The sequence below is a fragment of the Microcebus murinus genome, chromosome 3, assembly GCF_040939455.1.
Source record: "Microcebus murinus isolate Inina chromosome 3, M.murinus_Inina_mat1.0, whole genome shotgun sequence".
Lineage (NCBI taxonomy): Eukaryota > Metazoa > Chordata > Mammalia > Primates > Cheirogaleidae > Microcebus > Microcebus murinus.
Window position 1 is genome coordinate 73067414 of NC_134106.1, and position 23279 is coordinate 73090692.

Genomic DNA, 23279 nt, shown 5'->3' on the forward strand with positions numbered 1-23279 from the left:
TAGTGATGACATCATGTTAATTAGGTGTGATGAGTTGGAAATGTAAGGATGACGTATATTTTGTTAAAACACATGCTCCGGAGGGTGGGATGCATCCCTGTGCATTTCAAGGGCCTGTCACATTGGTGAAGATGCCATGGGTCCAGATAAATGAAGACATGCTAGATCATCTCTTTCAAGGTAAAGACAAATAATTGCATTTTGTACTCCCTACCCCTGAGAATAATGCCCAGGATAGGGTAGGCCTCTCTAGAGTGTTGAGCCAACTTCCAACTTGGATACACTATACTATTCCATTTATCAACTAATTTGGAACACTGCCTTGAGTGGGCTCAGAGAAGAAGAAGACTCCACAGTAGGTTTGGGTTTTCAATACAAGTGTCTCTGTCACCTGCACCATATGAAGCAGCACATTACCTGGTACTAGATACATCTGTATTAGATTAGGACACCATGTCAACTCTCTAGAAAGGCCCAAAAAGGAGTGATACCACAGACCTCTAGGGTTCTAGAGCAATATAATGCCTTCCCCAGAAACCAAACTAACAAACTATTCCTTGTCAAAACACAGCTCCCAGATTCTCACAGGGTCCTGGTAGACTTGCCTATGAGGCTTTAAGTAACTGTGTGACTGAGCTCTCCCTCATAAACTGGGAATGTCAGTCTCACCAGTGTACAAGGTCAGGTGAGGCTCAGCAGGACTACATATTAGGAGGAAGATGGTACTTTTGGAATTGAGTTGCCAGTCGGTTTAGAGAACATGCTTCATTCATGTGGGCAGGTGTTGCAGTTCCCCTTGTCACTTTCTTCTCTTGCTCCATCTCCTCTGCATCAGCTCACTCTTATTACCTCATGGGTTTTCCCATCAGCTAATTCAATAAAGGAAAATAAAAAACACATATACAAACCAACCAAAACAAAGAAGACTGAAAGAACAATGATGAAAGCTAGGATTTTCATAGGTTTGTGCGTAAGTAAAGGTGAATTTCTCCCACACTATGACCATTATCATGAGTGGCTGTGAAATTTTATTTTGACTTAGCAGATATTTGAGCAAAGCATTTGGTAATCTACCTAGTGTGGATAGAAGAGTGTGCCGAATTAAATATACGTATGCATGGATTTCCTGGATAGCTGGTTGTTTAAGGTTCTGAAAAAATATCATAGGCAAGAAGCTATAGAAAAGAGGTATGTAGGTGCACTCACATGAGTGGGCACTATGTGTGCAGAACTTTATTTATTATGTCAAACAGCAGATAATATCTACTGCAAATTAGACATTAAGCAACCCTCCATACTGGGAGACTCATCCACCACTAAGCTGATTAACTAGACTCAATCTTTTTAAAATTTTTAATTTTTTTTTATTTTAGTGTAATATGGGGGTACAAGTGTTAAGTTTATGTATATTGCCCATGCCCCCCTCCTCCCTCGAGTAAGAGTTTCAAGCGTGTCCATCCTCCAAACGTTGCACATCTTACTCCTTTTGGTTGTATATACCCTAGACTCAATCTTTTTTTTTAACATCCGTGGTATTTGGGCACTAGATTCTTGAGCAGAGTCGCCATGGTGATCCTGATGGGGCTATGCGGGTGCGCTGTGACAGGAGCCATGCCTCACTCCCGCTGTCTCCACCTGTGTTGACCCAACTGCTCTCAATTCTGGGGACCTGACTCCGCAACCAGCAAAGACAAATGTCACCAGGCAGTTGGTGGTAATTTGGGATTTCAGATCACTTTCCCCTGGAGGTGGCTGTGTGCATCCTTACTAGGATTCTCCTGTATTATGGTAATGTGTTTGCTTTTACTGCTTACAGAACACTGGCCACCCTAGTGCTAAGAGACTGTATGTTTCACTGATACAGAAAACTTTCAAAATCTGGGTCATACTTTGGGAAGTAACCCCTGAAGACTTATATGTTAAAATCATCTTAAAATGATTTCAAGCAGCCCTCATAAAAATGCATCAATGAACAATTGCAAACGTGCTTGATATAAATGAAATAATGGAAAACATCAGGAAGGAAATACAAAATATAACAAAGGAAAACATGGAAATCTTAAAACTGAAAGATACTATCACCATAATGAACAGCTCTGTAGATGGCCTAATAGTAGGATGGAATGTACAGAGGAAAGAATTCTTGAGGTGGAAAATGGAATAACAGTAATGGCCCAACCTAAACAGCAGTGAGAAAATAGACTGAAAAGAAAATGAACATAGACACAGGATAAACACAAAAAAATCTACACCCTGACACAACATACCTAAACTTCTAATAACTAAACACACACAAAAATTATTAAAAGCAGTATGAGAAAAATTATTCTTTATCTCTAGGGGGAAAAAAAACTTCAATCACTCAAATTTCTCTTCAAAAACCATGAATGTCAGAAGGAAATGACACATTTTCAAGTGCCGAAAAACAAAACAAAACAAACAAACCTGTTAATCTAGATTTCTATGCCCAGTAGAAATGCTCTGCAGGAATCAACAAGAAATCCAGAATTCCTCAGTTGTAGAAAAACTAAGAGAATTTGTTCCTAGCAGTCTCACCTTAAACATGGCTAAAAGGAGCCCCAGAAAGGTAAAATCAATGACAGAAGAAAGAATCTTGAAACATTATGGGGAAGAAAGACTATAAAAGATTAAAAGATAGATGAATAAAATGCACTTCTAAATAATGTGCGATGTTTGTAGCAAAAGTTTTAACACTGTCCGATGTTGTTCCCAATGTCTGTAGGGGAAATATTTAGGAAATTTCTACTATCAATGGGGAGGATAAAGGGACATAAAGGAATGTAAATTTCTATATTTGATTTAAATGGTAAAATATTTACTCCAATGTACTGTGATACAATATACATATAAAGGAAATACCACAGCAAGCATTAAAAATCGTTATAAATAGAGATACAACAAAAAACTATGAAAAATAAGAATGCAATTGTAAAAACTTTCAACCTTCCCAAAGAAAGGCAAGAAAAAGAAAATGAAGAAACAGAAAAAGGTTTACCAAATACCAGAGTGAGTACAGATGTAAATCCAAACATATCAATAATTACATTAAATATATGAAGTAAGAAATTGACAAAATCTATAGGAAAAGTCACTCGCATCAAATATAACAATAAAACTAGCTTGAATATAGATGAAAGGAAAAAGGCATACTGTGAAAATATTAATACTAATAAAAAGAAAGAAGGAGGAGCTAATATTGACATCAGGGAAAGTAGACTACAGAGCCAAAGAAAATTTCCAGGGAAAGAAAGGTGCACTACATAACAAAAATAAAAAGAGTCATTCCAAAAAGAAGACGGAGCACTTCTGAGTGTGTATGGACCAAACAACAGAGCAACAAAGTACAAAAACCAACAGAACAATTACATTTGGAGATTTGGACGCCCATTATCAACAATCAATAGGACAACTAGACAGAAAATCAGCACAAATATCGAAAGACTCTATATCATCATCAACCAACAGACATTTATAGAACACTCCAACCAACAATAGCGGAATTCATATTTTTTAAGTGCTCATAGAACAGATAGCAAGATAGGCCATATTCTGTCCATAAAACACCTTAACACATTAAAATTGTTAAAATTATAATATGTGTATTTTCTGACCACAGAGGAATCAAACCAGAAATCAATAATAGAAAACATAACCCAAGAATTTCCAAATACGTGATAACTAAACAACATAGTCTTTTCTAAGAATCAGCTTTTGTTGTACTTAGTGTTCACTATTGCTTTTTTGTTTATAGTTTTTCTGATTTCCACTGTAGTATTTACTATTTACTTTCTTGAGGTTTTAAATCTTTAGGAGTTAAATTGCTCCTCATTCTGTAGTTTGGTAAGGTAGAAGGTGAGGTTATTGATTTTATGCCTTTAGTTTTCACACAGATATTTATTTATGCACGTGTGCGCACACACACACATACACACAGATGCATATGTATGTGTGCATGCGCATATGCTTATGTTCATTTCAATACTATCAATTTCCCTCTAGGCACTGCTGAAAACCTCTGTGTATTTTTTTCTTCTGAGCCCAAACTACACTCATCTGCAAACCTGACGCTTTATCTACGTGTTTATTGGCCACGCAAACTGGAAGTGAACAACAACAACAAACTTCTCTTGCTTTGACCCTAATTTATTTGGCTGATATTTTATTTGATATCAGTAAATCACAATCTAACTACTGGCTTAAGGTGAAAACCTTGGAGTCATTCCTACTCCCTCTTTCTCTCACTTTGTACATCAGAAAGTCTAATGGACATTAACTCCAAAATATGGCACCGTCTGCCTACATCCCCAGTGATCTCCACTGCCCTGAGTTTAGTGTATTCCAGGAGGCACCCTGCCCTGCCAAGAGTTCTTCCTGTTCCCCACGGCCCAACCGGAGTGGTCAATTGTTAAAAACTAAATCCTATCATGGGAGTGCTCTGTTTTAAAAATATCCCATAATGCCTCACTGTGCTTTGCAAAACATTAGTCCCTGAACACAATGAAGGCCTCCTTGATGTCACTCGTATGTCACGTGTGCTGATCCTTAAGACACTGAGAGAACACAGCTCTGACCCACCACCTTTGTGACTTCTTCTCCCTTGTCCTGGTAGTTTGTTTTTTTTTTAAAAAAAACAAAAAAAACAAAAAAACAAAAAAACAAAAAACATGTTCATAATACACTAGAAAACTATGGAAGAAATGAAGACTAAATAACCTAAAGTTCCAGAAAGAAATAGGCCTTCGTACGTGACTTTGATTTCTCCGGTCATTTTGTTCCCTACTGACATTTTCCGAATTTAAGATTAGCAGAGTATCTCACTTGGCTGTGGCCAGGGACTCTACTGAGGAAGAGAAGACACTTGAGCTTCAGCAGGTGCATGGAGCTGCCCTAATAGATTAGACACAATCTGAGCCTTAAGCCTCACACAGGATTTTCCTTGGGACATTTGATGAGGTCTGGGATGGGAAAGGTGACTGAATGGATGAGCCAACAAGACCACCGAAACCTCCCACATTCTCATGGGTTTCCCTTTCATAATGCTGCCCTGACTGTCCTCTAGCTTTGTCTGAGGCATGACTCTTGGCACCCCACATTGCAGCTCCTGCTGACCTTCCAGCCCCGGCTCAGCCTTCTGGGCAACATTCCTTTCCTCCCAACTACCTGGTCTATTCTGAATGACCCTTTTTCCAATAGGGAACTAAATGAGACCACTCATTCCCAAGCATATCATGAGGATAGAGTTGACCATTGGAAACCTACCTACACCTCCTCTACTGGGTTCACTAGGAATGTGTGATATGACCTAAGGATCATTTGGAAAGGAATTTCACTGACCCTTGCATCCCTGATGCACTAGAATCCTGCCTGATGTGCCATTTACCTAGGAGCTTGCAATAGCATTAGGGCAGAGAATTGACCTCCAGGAAGGGGTTCCTTCAACTCTGTGATGCCTTCCAGAGAACACATTTGAGCTTGTATCTGGGCTCATATCTCAACCCCAACCCCACCAGCATCAACATTCTAAATATGAGCCACAGAGCCGGGCGCTGTGCCAAGGGCTCACCTCTACCACGTGCTTCACCTTCTGATTTACTTCCTCATCCCAAAGTCTCAAGATTCTTCTTTTTCAGACAGCAATAATTGGCTTACACAGTGATATGGTTTGGATATTTGGCCCCTTCAAATCACATGTTGAAATTTGATCCCTAGTGTTTGAGGTGGGGCCTGGTTGGAGGTGTTTGGGTCATCAGAGAAGATCAATCTGGAAAGGCTTGGAGCTCAACATGCGATGGGTGACTTCTCACTTGTCAGTTCACATGAGGGCTGGTTGTTTAAAACAGGCTGGCACCACCTCCTCCCTCTCTTGCTCTGTCTTTCACCACGAGAGGTGCTTGCTGCCCTTCACCTTCTACCTGGATTGGAAGCTGCCAGCAGCCCTCCCCAGAAGTACATGCTGGTGCCACACTCCTGATCCAGTCAGCACATCCATGAGCCAAATCAGTCTCCATAATGTTTAAATCATCAGCCTCAGCTATTTCCTTTATGGCAACACAAAATGGAGTAACACACACAGTACCCTGTATTATACAAATTAATTTTAATATGGTGTACTATGCTCTCTAAATCATCCAGTGCTTTTGGTTGCATTTAAAAATGCATCATTAGAATTCAGAAAAACAAAATTGTTCTTTGTTTTTACGTGTTTTGACTATGATTGTTGAAAAACTTTTGGTTCTAGTTTTAATTATTTAACTTAACAAAGTCTGCTAATAACAAGACCAGGAATGTGACTCTATTTTCTTGGCTACTCCCCCAGAGAACAGTCATATAACATCCTGTTCCTGCTCTGGTCGTGGAGAAGAAAGTGTACTAAGAACAAGTACCAGGCAAAAGTGGCCAAGGAGAGACACACAGTACCTTAACATCACCAAACATTACCCTCCTGAATATAGACTCGTAACTGCTGAAAACAATACCAAGCTGCCAAAACAATACCAAAAAATGTGGCACTATTGGACTGTCATAAATTGGCATTAATTGTGTGGCTTCTCTGCTGAGGAAATGTAACTGACAAGTGCATGCAAAGCAGAGAGGATTGAGCTTTAAGTCAGAGGCTCGAGTCAGCTCTCCCCTCCTCATGCCTGGCTACTACTCGGAGGGCACTCGGGCCCACTCCACTCTGCTGCAGGGTCTGCTGTTGTGAGGCTGTCACAGCGGATGGGGTCTTCAGTGTGGTGCTTGAGGTGCAGCCAAGGTGCGACCTAGTCTCCTGAGGTCTCCAACATCTTCGTCTAGCACAGATTCAGAGACCATACTCTGTGTTCTCCCTAAGGAAGGGAAAATTAGGGCAGCTGGCACAATTGAACAGTGGAGGTTTGTGTTCCAGGCTTTATCGGTATGTGAGGAAATTACAGAGCTTGCGGGCAGTAGTAAACCCCAACATCCTCAGCCTCCATGCTGAGGAGGAGGATTTTAAGCATGAAATCTGTCCTGACTTGGTGCCACGGAACCATTCTAGGAACCTAAGAAACTGGGAGGAAAACAACAGTTCCAGAGCCATAGAGACCAGCCTGGCTTCTGCAGGTCTCAATTCACACAGGTGTTTCCATCGCTATGCAGGAGGCTCTGACCAGCGCTGCAGGAGACGGAGGCGGCGCTCCAGGGGTGACGGGCAGGGAGAGTGGGGTCTGGGTCATCACAATATCCTCACTGGATCCTGAAATAACGAGAGAGAACTGCAAGGTGAGTTACAAACCTTAAGTGCAATTTATATAATTTTTATTTTATTATTTACTTCAGGCTAAATCATTTTTCATATTTGTGATTATGATTCATTCCCCAGAAATCTCTCATTTCAAAAACAGCTGAGGTTTACGAAATACACAAAGGCTGCTAGAATTCTCTTATACCATCCCCCATCTCTGTGTCAGAGTCTTCACCAAAGCACCGGTCCTCTCTCCTTCCGAAACTCTTCTCACTCTAAGATCTAAACTCACCTGCCGCATCCTCAAGGACAGGACACGCAAATCTAACACATGCCCAGAACACACATGTCAGTCAGTGGGGCCCCACAGCTCACTCTCCCACCCCGTCCTCCTTCCTCATCTCTTCCTGTCCTTACCAGGGACCCAGAGCACCAGCAGCCCCAGGAGCTGAGCAGGGAGCCTCATTTTGAGAAGTTGAACTGAGGAGTCCTGGTCAGTCCAGGCCAGCTTAGAGCCCAGCTTTTATCTGAGACATACAGGGGAAGGGCATCCCTTGGGGACAGTATGCAAATCCCCTGGTGAGTGCACATGTGGGAAGAGTCAATGTACAATATTTCTAATACTAAAAATGTATCTTGCTCTCCACTATGTTAACAAAGCGTCATGCGGCCTGATACAAAGGAAGAAACATAATAAGCCATCAGCCAAATCTAGTCACTTCACACTGTGCATAACTACTAAGAGACTGTAAGGGGTGAAAGAATAACCTCTATTGGATCCAGAAATGAAATAAAGGGAAAGTCAAAGTAGGATTGTCAGACAATATTATCATGTGAGACTTTTGTGAGATTCGACTTACTCAAACAGCAAACTCGTGCAGTGCAGGCAGCTTTCCCTTCTCCTGAGGGCTGGTGAGAGTGGTGCTGACTTGGCAAAGGCAGGAAGGGCACTGAAGCTCATCAGTGGCAGCAGGTGATATCACAACACGCTAGTGTCCCCTCCCGGTGGCATCACTGAGCAACTGTGCAGCCATGAGGGCAGCAGGGAACTGAGTGGCTGCTCTAGGGAGGACGAGGCAGCCACTGCCTGGAGGGTCTGTGGCTGTGAGAGCCCTGAGTGGGGAGGAGGGAGAGGCTCTGGGACGCTGTCCTAGAGGGCCCTGTCCCCTGTTACAGAAGAGGAACCGGTGCCCATTGATGAGGCCTCTGTGTCCCGTCCCCAAGGCTCTGCAGCCGCCTCCACCTGCGCCAGCCTGGCTTGGACTCGTCTTCTGGGCACAGCTGCTGCTCCTGCCACAGCGAGAGGCTGAGCCTCCTGGGAGGTTTGTGATTGGGGCCGTCACACTGTGCAGGGCCTGTCAGTGTCCTTCTCACAGGAGTGTGTGTAGTGTCACAAAGATCAACATGGTTTACTAGACTAAATCACTAGAATTTTGTTGAGACATGTCTCTCTCTTGTGAATATATTTCATAGACTTTTTATTCTTTGTTTTACAAATCCTTTTCTATAGACCACTTTTTCTTTGTGTTTTGGACTATTTTGATAAGAATACAATTATAATTACACTATCCCTGGTCTCCACATTAGTGACTGTGGGAGTGAAATCAGCAGATTTTTGACTGGATGTGTCCCCACTTGTGAATGTTCATGTAGAAAAATACTCTGAAGACTTGTCAGTCTCTGTATGTGTTGAAAACTCCTTCCTATATGACATGTTTTTCCTCTTTTCGTTTTTGTATTTCAACTGAAGAATACAAGTTTAATTGCACTTACTGTAGAATCCATTTTCTTAAAATGGACAATCATGTCTGATGAGCAAGTGATTTGACCATATTTGGCCTCTACTATATGCACATCATACTGGCCTAGCAGCAGTCTGCCCATAGTCTGAAATTTCTTACCTGTTGGGTAAAAATCTCACAGTATTCTGTGTCATTTCAGTGATATATGAGGTAAGTTCTAGAAAATATGTCTTCTAGGGATTTTTTCTTGTTTGTTTTTGAGACAGAGTCTCCCTCTGTTGCCCGGGTTAGAGTGCCATGGCATCAGCCTAGCTTACAGCAACCTCAAACTCTTGGGCTCAAGCAATTCTTCTTCTAAGGTTTTTGTTTGTTTCTTTTCTTTTCTTTTTCTATTTTTTTGAAGTACAAATCTTTATTTGTAAAAATTAGGCAAAACTGAGTATGGGTATTTAATATGGTTTCATAATTTCTTACAATAATTTTCTGGGGAAACAATAATGAGGAATGTGTAGAAAAGGCAATGTTTCTATGGTACAGATACCAAACCTAGATTTTTAAAATAAACATCATTTTTAGATCATTAACTATATGGAACATTACTAATACCAGTAAGGGAGCCATTTTCTTCCCCTGATCTCTCTTTTTATTACTTCTCTTTCTCCTCCTTACTCTTAAATTCAGCAGTCTTCTGACAACCCATGCTAGTAAAATAATATAGAACTGAAGAGATTTGAGTCCATATATGCATGATTTTAGAATACCTCACCACATTTGCTTTTACATATTCATTGTCCTAATATCATGAATATTATTAAGAGGAGAAAGCAAGGAAACGTAATTCCAACCTGGGATGAAAAAGTGATTACAAGTAATTCTCTTGCTGAGAGTCAAGAGCTTATGGCAGCAAGTAGCTCTGATTTTTACATAGGGGTTCCCTCCAACTCCCCAAAAGAAAAATGAACAATTCTAGTTGGTTTTTCTTTCCAGAATGTGACTTATTTTCATTATATAATGTAGTACAACAAAATAAGCTCTCTTCTGCACAAGAATGATCATATAAGGCAAATAACAATGCTTTTCTTTGCCTTTAAATTAAAATACTATGAACCTAGGTCACAAAATAAGCATGGCCTTTGGAAGAGCCATTAGTTTTTTTTCAGATTATTGTGATAGCTACCCAATTTATTGGGAAACAAAACCCAGGCAATCATTTGATTAGTTTCTCATGAATTCTAGCATTTATGGTACCATAACCACAACTATCTTGATTATGACAACTCTCTGAAAGGCGCACATAAAACAAACTTAAAGCATTAATCCTCATAAGTAGTATAAGGAACAACAAAAGTGCTGAGCTGTAGGAAAATGAATAAAAACTTCATCAGGAGAACAAAGTTTGCATAAACTATGTATCTTACATCCTGAAGATCACCTTAATGACCACCTATAAAATATAAAATGTCCTAAATGCTCTCTGGTTTATAGATATTTCTTTTACAGCCAATTTCTCCTATAAAATTACAGCAAAAATAGTTAAAATTATTTACCTTCTTCTTAAATATCCATAGAACTTACTTGTCAACTGCATGCCACTATGTGAATCTACTAGTCATCATATAATTTAAAAAATAGTGAAAAACATCTGGGAGAAGTGGCTAGTATAAGGAACATGAGAAATTCTGCAGTATCAGGTAGAGAAGCAGCTAACTAAAACAAAACAAAGCAAACAAAATCTTAAACATTTTGGGTATTCTAAAAACTAAAATATTCATGTTTCTCTATGATTAAGAATAGAATTTATCTAAACATACTACGAGAGGCTCAGATGAGCTCCATATGATGGAGACAACATTTTTATATTCATTGCAAAAGCTCGTAAGTGAAAGATTACCATCTTGAAAGATTAACATCTCAAAATAAAGGTGATTTATTGAGCACCTTAAGAAGAAATGGGAATTTTTTTGAGCTAATTGTGACCAAGGACTGGTCTGTATGTGACTATAATCGATAATAAATAAATAAATAATATCAGAGAGCTAGAAAATTAAGATTTGAAGAAGGAACCTGATATTGAAAATGAAACTAGATGCAAGAAAGAATTAAATTCTGCCAGATAACTCTGGCTTTTCTATCACATGTAGTATCAGAATAAAATCAAATATGAATAGTTTTACACATACCAAATAAAAGGTAAACCAAGGAAATTTTGGACTTTTATACTATGTGACTCAATCCAAAAGTTATTCCAAGAGAAAGGCAGATTAAGTGCAATTAATTAGCGTCATCTGGGAAGCTTTCACCCAAATGAATTTTAATTATTTCCAGGAAACACAAGGCACTTGCTTAAATCTTTAACTGTCTATATATCCATCAGACAAAAAGTCATGATGTGATTCCATCTGTACCCTAATCTGAATAAAGCCACCTGGCATGTAACCTTGCATAAGAGTTTAGGTAAACACATGGCTACTGAGTGTCTCCCCTACTCCCTCACCCAGTAACTATGTTATTATAGTTACTATCAGTTACAATGGTGCTGATTTTTATTAAATTAATCATAAAAAACAAAATGTCATGCTGCCAAATGTAACTGATAGTAGAAATTATGTAAAATAAGCCAAATTTAATACCGTCAGAAAATAAGACCTAAGAAAATGATGCCAAAATGTTAGTTACCTGCATTTGATGAATGAACTAAAGCCATGAAACAGCATCTGATAAGTGCTCTAACTCTACATTTAATTTATTCCAGAAAAGTAACTGATGCCCTTACCAGGGTGAAAGTCCAGTGTAATAAGATAGAAAAAAGGCTTATGCCCACAGTTTCTCTTTAGCTTCCTCTACATGGCAGCACTGTTTCTGGCAGCGTTCCTTATAATAAATTTGCTCAAAAGTTAAAATATAAGTAACAGGAATCTAGAAGACAAGCTAAATAAGAATTCAGAGATTTTCTTTTAAAGGTTAATTTAACATATCTCAGCACTCTTTAGCAGCTGGAGTACCAAAAAGAAGGCAATATTTTCTCTCAATGCAAACAAAGAGAAGGATGAATAAAACTATATTTATGGGTTTTGTTCTAAGAGCAGCTATAGTTTTGGCTCAAGGCATAGCAGAAAGGGAATTTCTCTAAAAAGAGTTGCTATATTGATGGGCAAAAGCAAGGAAGACATCTAGTGGTAATGAATGCAGATCTCTTATTGCAAGAAGATAATTTTTTTAAATCCCTTTAAAAGGCAGTAATACTTACTCCTAGCTAGTGCTATCTCTTACTGAGCTGTCCAACTCTACTTATTGTTCTCCTCTAAATACAACATTATAGTTTTCACAGTGGCTAGCTAGCCACCGTCTCCAAATATGTTTCTAAAGAATCAAAAATTTCCTATAGAATAATCACTTTCTATGCCTTTTTGGGGGCAAACTGTGTCATAGCAATACCACAGAACAATAAAGAAGTAATTGGGACGGTGAGAGGCAAGGAAGCACAGGTATTAATTTAGAAAAAGAAAATAAACCTGAGATAAAATTTGCCCAAAGGAGTAGAGGTTACATTACATGAACCTTTTTCACCTCATTACCCTGCCTCTCAAAAAGAAAATGTAGAGATTTTCAATAATTATAAGAATCAAAATCCCTATGTGTGTATTTCATCTTAAAAGAATCATGAAAATTGCATCTTCTGATAATATTTGGTTCCAGTTTAAGAAAGATAGTAAGATTAAATTTCTGATACTGTCAGAGGAGGGAGGGAGAGTCTGCTAACATTATCTTTGGTAGAAAGGGCTAAGAGTTATAAAATGACAATTTAAATCATAGTAGGCATCTTTTTTCAATTCTGTGACTTTAACATAAAGTATTTAATTCAATGCATGGTTAATTCAAGGCTCATCAATTATTCCCTCAGCTCCCTTAACATCTAGTTAGCATCTTCTGTAAAAATATTCTACAGTGTTAAACACTGAAATACGTATGACTACATCAGCAATAAGATGACGATCAAAGAATGCTGTTAACTTCAGCATTAAGATGTTAGCAGCATACTGCATGACTAAGCTTAAAAGCCTACCTGCAGTTTATTTGTAAGGATTTCTCTTTTCAGGGAAGGGGGTGAGAAAGTTACATGTGCTAACCTAGTATACTTGCCCTTAAAAAGAACTCACTAGTATTCTGTATTCATCAGTATGTATGTAAAAACCTGATGTTTCTAATAACCACAAAAGGAGCTATCCATATAAACATTTATGTTTTAGGAGAGCTTAGGTCTTTACAATACTGGTTCTACTCTCTTGAATTTTGACTTGCAAATAAATTAGCTAATCAACCTCTGAAAGGACCAAAATAAAACATAATAGTTATTCCTTCTAAGGGCACATATTGGGGACCATGCCACAAGACCCTTTGGTAATTCATAAATCAGCCTCCTTCTACCAAATTTGGCTTCATAATAAATATTAAAAGAGTCTTCAATAACTCAGTAACTGTAAATACCTAAAATGTCAGTGACTGAATAGAGGAAAATAATTCATTCTCTAAAATGTAAATTCTAATTGAACTCTTGGTAATCTGCATGGCACATACAAGGAAAGATTTTATGAGGAGGCTTAAAGCAGGGAAAGATAAAATACTTTTTCCTTAGGAAAAATTAATAAATAAAATTTTCATTCAGGTGAGGAAAACAGGCAAAAAAACTCATAACCTGTATACAACTTGCTTTTTTCTTTGTATAATCAGTGCTTTATAAAACTTTCCTAATTTTTATACCTTTAAAGATAATCTACCATAAAGTAAAAATAATCCATAATTATAATTCTTAAAACCATGTTATCAAGCTGGGTCCATGTACTTGTGTACACTGGCATCCTCTTTTCAGGGACACATTAAATTGCTATAAATTCTTTTAAGAATTCTTCTGAGTTTTTCTTCCTTTCAACGTCTACCTTATTATATCTATATCTTTCCTAATTTCCTTGCAGTCAAAAGCCAGACTACCCAGGATGCTGGGTAGTCCTCTAGCTTTTCTTCAGCTACACATAGAGGCAGAGAATGAGGGAAAGGAGAGGAGAAGGGGGAGGGGACAATGAGAGATACAGAAAGGAAGAAAGAAGAATCCTTGACTATTTACCTTCTCTTTGGCTATTTTTCTTTTCCCTTCACTGTATATTTAATTCTTCTTTTTGACCCACTCCAATTTTCCATCATAGTAGGTACAGCCACATCTTGAAAAATCTTACAATTATAGGAGATTTAGTACAAAATAGATGAGCCAAGACGAGGTCTAAGGTAGACTGAAGGATGGGGTGATTTATAGGTAGCAAAATCTTTTCTTTGTTCCAATCACTTTAAGAGTTTCAATGTAACCCTAGGCTAGAAGCCAGTTTGCTCTGAGCCTCTCAGGAATGAACTGTTTTCTCATTTACATTCTATCAGACTGACCAACTCTCAAAATACATATACTACATCTTACATATGTGAAAAAGGTGGGGAAGAGATAGGTATAGACAGAATTAGCTCACAAGATTCACACTATAAAGTATACTGACTCACATTTTCTCGAATCTTTCACACCTGCACTCACTCAAGCATATATACTAGACATAAAAATTGTGCAAGATCAAGCATCAGCTTTCTATTTTAAAAGCCTTAATAAAAAAAAAAAAACGTAGATAGGCTCACTGCAGTTTCTTTAAAGGAATATTCAGTACTACGGTACTCCTTTAAAAAGATTCACAACTCAGTGTTAAGAACACAGTAGGTAACTGCTGCTTGACAATTACTTAACATTACTGAGAGCATCCAGTACCAGCTATGGATATCAACAATAAGGAAGAACCACCTGACAACATAAAGGAATAATCTCTAAGTGATGTCACCAACCTTAACAAATTTGTTAATAATATTCACTACAACATATTCACCCTTGCTTCACGGTCACATGAGATAATTAATTTCTTTTTAGGTTGCATACTAAAGAGCAGCACCTGCCCTACTGCACAAAAAAAAAAGGTTGCCCACATGGATGCTCTAGAACCCCTCAATATATAGCTGAGGGGTCTTGTCCTACTCAGTGCCAAATGTTTGCGATGCAGTCACTGCTTGGGCAATGGCTGCACATTAGTAGGATTAAATACATGTAAAAAGTACTCCCTTAAAATGGTAAAGGGGTACTTCTGCATTCAGATGTGGAATACAATAACCCAGGAAATGGAAGAGGAGAAACAGGAAATAGTCCTTAGGTTACTGATTAAAGCAAGGTTTGATACAGATATCCCCTCTTGTAGGCACTCAGTGGGTAGAATGTAGCCACAACAAACTTTCCATCAAACATCCTTCCAGTTAGTAATTTCTGAGCAGCTTTGGAATCACCAGCGTTTGCATACTCCACAAAGACTTGTCCTCTGCCAGGATTTTCCTTTGGAACAAGTAGAGATACCACTGGTCCATATTTTTGACACTCTTCTTTTACATCTTCTACAACATCTTCATATTCTTCTTCATTCTCCAGATAATCATCATCCAACACATTCAGCAGTCTTAACACTGGAGTAGGAAGCATCACCAGATCTTCAATGTGAGGGGCAAAAGGAATGCTAAAGAATGGGCTGCACAATGCCATTTCAGCAGGAATTCTTCTGCTTGGATCATCATGAAGCATGCTTTTGATAAGGTCTTGAGGACTGAACTCTAATTTTTTTGCTAAAAACTCCTTCCTAAGGAGGCCAGCTGGGTTAGGCTGGCAAATGGTAAGGAGGTTAGCAGGGTTAGGCTGACAAATGGTAAATTCCCAGTAAGCGGCTTTTGTTAACCAAACGAAGCAGTGGTTTACTTCCTGACCTGATTCTGATATGGCATTAACATCACCTAAAAGATAAGAAGCCCCTGTCTTAACTCAAGCATCCTAGCAGATGCCTATTCTTAAATTTAAAGCATCTTAAAACATCCTAGCAGGCCCCTATTGTAAATTTAAAGTGTCCTCCTGTCTGGACCTCCCAGAGTGCTCATACCCTTATCTTAAAGTAAGCATATCCTTTCTGGTCTTCTAGATAAAGACTAACTCTCTCAGCCAATTGCTAGCCAAAGAATCTTTAAACCCACCTATAACCTGTAAGCCTCCCCCCCTTCGAGATGTCCCACCTTTTTGGGCCAAACCAATGTATGCCTCTCATGTATTGATTTGTGACTTTGCCTGTAACCCCTGTCTCTCTGAAAATGAATAAAACTGAACTGTAACCCAGCCACAGCGAGTCCACTTGCCCAAGGCCTCTTGGCAGTGGCTCCGGGTCATGGTCCTCAAATTTGGCTCAGAATAAATCTCTTTAAAATTATTTTACAGAGTTTGGCTTTTTTTCCGTCAACAATCTCTTAGGTGATAGGCTGGAATTGCGGCATTCACCACTGCTTTACTGGCAAATATGTGATCAATAATAGCAGAACTGTTTGCTTTCCATCCCTGAGATCTGACTGTATGTTTCAGTTTCATTCCTGAGACCATTTCCAGTAAAATGATTCCTAAGCTCCAAAGATCAACAGCTGAGGTACATTGTGTATCACTCTGCAGGCCAGCCTGGGCCAAGCAATTTTGCAGTTCTGCTTCTGGAGCCCGATACCTGTCTGTCTGAATATACTTTACATCCTGATTGCCTTCTTTGAAGCTAAGTCCAAAGTCAATGAGTTTAAAACATTCATTCTCTGCACTCCACAATATGTTACGTGGTTTGAGGTCTGCATGGACATAACCCTCATGATGAAGAAAAGCAAGGGCCTCCAGAACGTCTCTGGCACAATGCTGTATCATCCGCATGGAACAACCCTGGTGACTAGAATATAAAAGCAATTCCGAAACACTGACACCCAGGAGTTCAAGCAACAGACATCGTGATGGCACATTTGGAGAGAAGTGGATTGTAAAGACTCCATACGAAGTCACGATGTTCCTGTGACCCTGCAACTGCTCCAGCACCGCCATCTCTTTGCGGAAACCATACTGGGCGGCCGAGGCTGCAGACCCGGTGGTTCCTGGCTGCAAGAACTGCTTGAGAGCGCTGGGGGGCGAGCCGGGGTTGCCGCAGCAGCAGCAGCGCACCCGATACACCGAGGCCAAGGAGCCGCTGCCCAGGTGGCTCTATACCTGCCACAGCCACCCAAAGGCCTCCAGAAACCGCGAGGGCTCCGCGCCCCAGGTGCACCCGGATCCTGCCATCGGTGTGAACTGAGGGCACTGACACCGGGGCTGACACGACGCCCGAGGCAGGCCCGAGGCAGGCCGGCAGGGCCCGCGGTCACATCCCCGCCCACCTGACCAGCGGCTTCCCAGGGAGGGGCCTGCCTGTTTGTTTCTTTTTAAAACCCAACTTTTCAAATGTCAAGAACTGACTTTGTCTATTAGCAAGAGACAATTGAAGCAAATAAAAGAGTTTTAGCATCAGAATCTTCAATCTTACACCATGAATTTACAATAGTCTATTTGGAGGCTTAAACACCAAGATTTTACTACTTGTCCTCAGCCAGCGGCTCCTGTGGGCAGCTTGTGTAGAATGCTGTCCCCACCTTCTTTGTGGCGTTATGAAGTGAAAGGAGAAGAAGGAATTTGGGAAAGTGGGAAAGTACCAATTGCTGCATATTACCAAATATTATCCTCTTAAAAACATGCATAAAACTGCTACACCTCAAGATGCATTCAACACATAGTGGGGCAAATCTGCGTTAATTGTCTGGCTTTTTTTTTGCTGACTAAGTCTTATAGACAAATGTAGGCAAAGCAGAAGGATGAGGATGAGATTGCACTTGGCTCTCCCTTCGGTCATGTCTAGTTACTCAGAAGGCGCTGGGATCCTATTTATTTTTCTGCTACCTACGCCATGCCAGGGCTGTTGCAGGTAACAGGGCTATTAATGGATTTGCCTGACTAATAGACAAGACACTCATGTAATGAACACCTCAGATGCAACCTGTTGCCCTGAGTTCTCCAACTACATCCTCTTCTACAGCCAGAGATTCTGCTGAGCTGTCACCAGACAAACAGCACAGTTGGGCAGCTGGGCCACCCCAAGCATGGAGGTTTGTGTTCGGGGCTGTATCACTGTGTGAGGATAATATGAACCTTGCATGCAGTAATACACTCCCACATCCTCAGCCTCCACCTTGCTGATTGTCAGTGTGAAATCTGTCCCTGACCCACTGCCACTGAACCTGTCTGAGACCCCAGTGTCCCGGTTAGAAATCTTATAAATCAGGAGCTTTGGAGGTTGGCCTGGCTTCTGCAGCAACCAATGCAAAAAGATATTTCCTTTACTGGTTGTGATGCTCTCACTAGCCCTGCAGGAGATGGAGGCCGTCTCTCCAGGGGTGACAGGCAGGGACAGTGGAGTCTGAGTCATCACAATATCTCCACTGGATCCTGAAATAAGAAGAGAGAAGTGCAAGGTTATATACAAACATTAGAGGCATATACATAATTTGCTTTTTTAAAATTTATTTCAGTATATTATTATGATAAAAATATTAAGGTTACGTATATTGTCGATGCCCCCCCCATTCCCCTCGAGTCAGAGCTTCAAGCGTGACCATCCCCCAAGTATAATCTGCTTTTGATAATTATTTCAGGCTAAATTTTTTGTCTGTTCTATAGTATGAATCATATTCCTCAAATATACAGTTTTACAAAAGAATGGAGATTTTCAAAGCCCAAAGGAGCCCATAGAATTCCTATATACTGTTGCCCTCTTTTTGTGTCAAAGTCTTCACCAGAGCACAGGACCTTGCTCTTTCTGGAATTTTCCTCACTCTCTCAGATGTAAATCTCACCTGGCCCATCCAGGAGGACAAGACGTGCACATCTAACACATGCACAGAGCAACGTGGCAGGCAGTGGGGCCCCACAGCTCAGTCTCCCACCCCGTCCTCCTTCCTCATCTCCTTCTGTCCTTACCAGGAACCCAGAGCACCAGCAGCCCCAGGAGCTGAGCAAGGAGCCTCATTTTGAGAAGTTGGACTGAGGAGTCCTGGTCAGTCCAGGCCAGGTTAGGCATGAGCTTTATCTCAGACTCACAAGGGAAGGCCCTCCCTAGGGGACAGTATGCAAATGCCCTGGTGGGTGCAGTGGAGTGGAAGGGAACAACAGGTTGGTGGGAGTCTCTCTTGTGAGCAAAGTGACATATATGTCCCCTGTGTTTGGATGAAACTAATACAGAGAAATTCCATGCTGTCTAAGTAGGATAAGGATTTTAATGTTTCTTTCTTGTTTCTTTTCTATTTTTGAGGCCTTTGTTCCATCTGAATGATTCAAGTTACTGTCTGCTATAACACGATTCTGAAGGATTTCTTTTTGAATTAATTTTATAGCATATCTGCTAGTCATGGCATCCTTTCTTTTTTCTTTCAGAAGGATAGTTTAGCTTAAGATAAAATTCCGTTGGGACGGTTTTATTTTGTGAGCACTTTAAATAACTTTCACATTAATATTAATCGTATACTATTAATTTACAATTCATATTTGAATTTCACTTAGGTTTACACAAATGTCTGTTTTTATGTTTTGGGGTAAAATTCCAGGATTCCATACTGCATTTAGTTTCCATGTTTCCTTCATTTCCTCCAACCTGTGATAGTTCTTTAGTTTTTATTTGTTTTTCAATATTTTGAAACTTTTGAGTTATACTGGCCAGTTTTTTGTCAAATGACCCTCTAATCAAATTTATTTGATGTTTTTCACTGATTAGATTCATATTTTTCATTTTTGTCAAGAATATTATGGAAGGGATTTCTCATCTGTGCATGGTATCAGAAGTTATAATATGTAATATCAACATGTCATTTATTTTTTTGTGTTTGTTTCAATGAATTTTAATTTTAGATGTATATTAAAATCCACTCGTTCATTATTTTGTAAACAGCATTGTTTTGCAGAAACTTCCAATTTCGACATGTCATTTATGGTGATGATAAATGAATATGACTAATAAAAACTTTTTATGGGAAATCTTTATCAAAGTTAATCAAGGCAGTTTGATCACTCTCAATATGTGGTTATATGAAGAGTTTGTCAGGAATAGGCTATTCCTGTCTGCTATGGTTTGAATGTTCGTGTCCTTCTGAAATTCATGTTGAGCCTTAAACCCTAAGGTGATGGTAATAGGTGTAGTGCCCCCTGGGTAGTGATTGAATCAGGAGGGCTCTGCCCCATGTGTGAGATTGATGCCCTCATGAACAAGGCTCAGAGCACTGCCTGCTCCTTCCACCTCTTCTGCAACATGAGGACACAACACTCACTTTGCCTCCTTTTTGCCCTCCCTCCTTCCAACGTGTGGGGGCACAGAAACAAAATTTCATCTTGAACTCACAGAGAGCCAAGTTCATTAGACACTGCATCTGCTGGTGTCTTGATCTTAGACCTCCAAGATCCAGACCTCAACACCTGTGAGAAATAAATGTTTTATTGTTGATAAGTTTCCCAGTCTGTGGCATTTATCTGTAGCAGCACAACTGAACAGAGACGTTGTCTGACTCTGACCTTTTTCCCCCAATGTTTATCTTTACCTAAAACCTGTTGCCAAATAGAGAGCATTGAAGAAGTAAATGAAGATCACAGAAATGAATGTGTCTATCATGATCATTTACCATTGGAATGTTGATATCTTGGAGAAAAGAAAAGAGGGCTGGGAGTTATTAAGCAAAGTCACATCCACCATTGCATAGCTGTTGTGAGATCAATTGTTTGCACAAATGAATACCATTATCTACCACTTAGAATGTTTCAGAAATAGAATGGAGATGTACAGAATTCACTGACTACATCTGACTTGGGAGGCTAAGATACTGTTGGTGCCATGCTGAGATCCAACCAGTTGGGACATGGTTACCTAGAATGAGAAATTCTGGTGCCTCAGCTGAAGAATAGGTGACTATATTGACCTGGTATTTATTTCTCAAAATATGATTTTCCAAGTTTTCCTTTAATGATTTGAGTAATCAATGGGATTGTGTATTGATTGCTATGAAAGGTAAAACATTAGGAGAGGGTAGCGGGTAGAGAGAAAAGGAATATCAGAGAAGTCTCAGCCAGATATGACATGACTGGATAGAGTTAGTCTGACTTGTGCTTTTGGAAAAAAATATGTACAAGAAAAATATTTGAAGGAGTCATAGGTATAAAAAAAAAAAAGCTAAACAGAGCAATTTGGAAAATCTTTCCTGAGAACCGATGGGGCACACATGTAACCAATGCCATTGTTTTCCACTGTCCTCTTTCTCATTGACAGCCTGTGTCCACAGTTCCTGAAGATCTGGGAAGACATATAAGCTCAATCCTGTCTCTGGAGCCAGGAGGTGGCTGTGAGTATGAGCAAATGTGGGTGTGAGTTACATGTCTATAAGACCATGGCCAGTGTCTGTGGGAGGATGAGCCAGTGGTGACCTTTCTCCCACCTTGATGAGGACACTTTGATCCCTGTCCTTCTGCTGCCCTTCAATGACCAGACCACAATCCAGCCTCCTGGTCCTCACTTTTTTTTTTTTTTTTGACTACACGACCCTACCACTCACATTTCTTTCTAAATTGTAATTTGTTTTAGATTCATTTCCCTAGACGTACGCACTGCTCTGTGGACATAATGTGACAAAGAGAACTGTTTTCAGCTAAATACCCTAGAAGTTTCCATGGGTGTTATTTATTCTATGTTGTCAGTGTCTGCTAGATGAATGGGCTGCAGGAAGAGGTGTAAAATCATTGCTGGAAGAAAAGCATGAGCTACGAAATGAAATGAAGAAGTGGTGATCATCATCATCATCATCATCATCATCATCATCAAGGCAGAATCAGTCTGCTGTCCTGGGCACTGTTATCAGCAACACAGCAGACCCTTCTGGGGTCAGTGTTGTGCATGTGCGCCCTCTTGTGGTCAAGTGTGGGAGAATCCTGAGGGCTCTCCCTGTGACCTGACATTGCCATTTCATGGGTGATGTGTAGGTTCTTTCTGGCGTATTTTCATCCATGTTTTCTTGTGATGCGTATCACAAACCATACTTTGTTGCCACGTACTATGCAAGTACTAATGTGTGCTCACATTAGACACTGACTCATTGTTTTCAGTCATATGTCAATGGTCTAGGAATTGGGATTTCCACACCATGTCTGGGATCCAGTCGTTGTGGAGGCTACAGTATGTTTTGCTGCACAACACTCTAATTAGCAATGCAGTGACTGCGGAGTCCTCAGACTTTGCGTCCACAGTGACACAGTCAGTTTGGACTTATACCATGTGTCTTTTGTTCTCTCCCAGTCATAATTGGTGGGCAAGTTTCCTCCTGTCTGTCCCACTGTCCCCTCAACTCCCATGGGGGGTTCCTTGGAGAGCAGGACTGATGGCTGCACAGGGAAACTTGGTTTCAAGTCTTCCTTTATGGTTAGACATAAACATCATTCCATTTAGTAATCTCACCACGGATGGGGGTGCCTGTAGTGTATTATGCAGGGGGCCCATCCCATCCTTTTCTATTTTTTCTAAACCAAATACATACTGTAATTTTGTGTTGCTTTAAACTCATATATAGAAAGGTAAACATTTTTGCTTTAAATCTGTTTTGAATACAAGTTATGAAGGATGAGAGCAGTGTCTTTGTTGGCTACTTTGCTTGCTGGTTCCATAAGAACCAGGCCATCATGCTGCATTATTTGGGGCCTGGCAAGGGTCCCTCACATATGTCCATTTGTCACCACATAAACTCACAAAAATCATTGGAGAGACTAGCTCAGTGCTCACCTAGCTTCTCTCTGATTCCAGAGTTTCTCTTGGAAAGATGAAACATCACTTCCTTTTTATCCATTTTTGCACAAATATGTATTGCGCCCCACCTCTGACATAGACACTTTGCTACATGCTAAGTTTAAACATGATGAAAGAGAAGGAAGACAACCAAGAAAAAGAGAGAATTACTTTTTAAAATTTTTTTTAATTTTTTATTTTCAGGTCGGGCAAAGGCGATATATGTAACCTAAACATCTGTACCCCAATAATATGCTGAGAATTTCATTTTTAAACCTTGTATAATTTCTAGGAAAGACCAGTGAATGCTGCCGGGTGTATTTATTCAGAAGCACAGCAGATGGAGCTGGCAGAGGCCACAGGTCACGTGGTGGACAGGGGTGGCCTTGGAACTGCGCTTCCTGTCCGACCACACAGATACCTGGTTCTAAACGCATGAAGAAAATCCAATGGAGCCATCACTGGGGAAGAAGAAAGGAAAATGTGCACACACAGATACCCATACCACTGAGAAATCAGAGCTACTCACTCAAGTACTATTTTTATTCACAGTTCCAT

At 40.0% G+C, this 23279-nt stretch overlaps 1 protein-coding gene, 2 long non-coding RNA genes and 1 gene segment (V, D, J or C); 1 reads left to right on the plus strand and 3 right to left on the minus strand.

Annotated features, from left to right (window-relative positions):
* Window positions 1-23279, minus strand: part of LOC105856880 (immunoglobulin kappa variable 2-28-like) — a 339993-nt gene that overhangs the window by 179167 nt on the left and 137547 nt on the right.
* On the minus strand, window positions 6896-8617 carry LOC109730597 (uncharacterized). Its single transcript, XR_002223521.2, has 2 exons — window positions 8086-8617; window positions 6896-7237 (listed from the first exon to the last, which is right to left on the minus strand). It is a non-coding gene; the product is annotated as an uncharacterized LOC109730597 (long non-coding RNA).
* LOC142870058 (uncharacterized) lies at window positions 8461-23278 on the plus strand. Its single transcript, XR_012918592.1, has 4 exons — window positions 8461-8547; window positions 21219-21291; window positions 21644-21826; window positions 23014-23278. It is a non-coding gene; the product is annotated as an uncharacterized LOC142870058 (long non-coding RNA).
* LOC105869426 (serine/threonine-protein kinase Kist-like) lies at window positions 14890-17161 on the minus strand. Its single transcript, XM_076000963.1, is given in 2 exon segments — window positions 14890-15630; window positions 16318-17161. Coding segments are annotated over 2 exon segments (1269 nt in total). The 3' UTR covers window positions 14890-15205.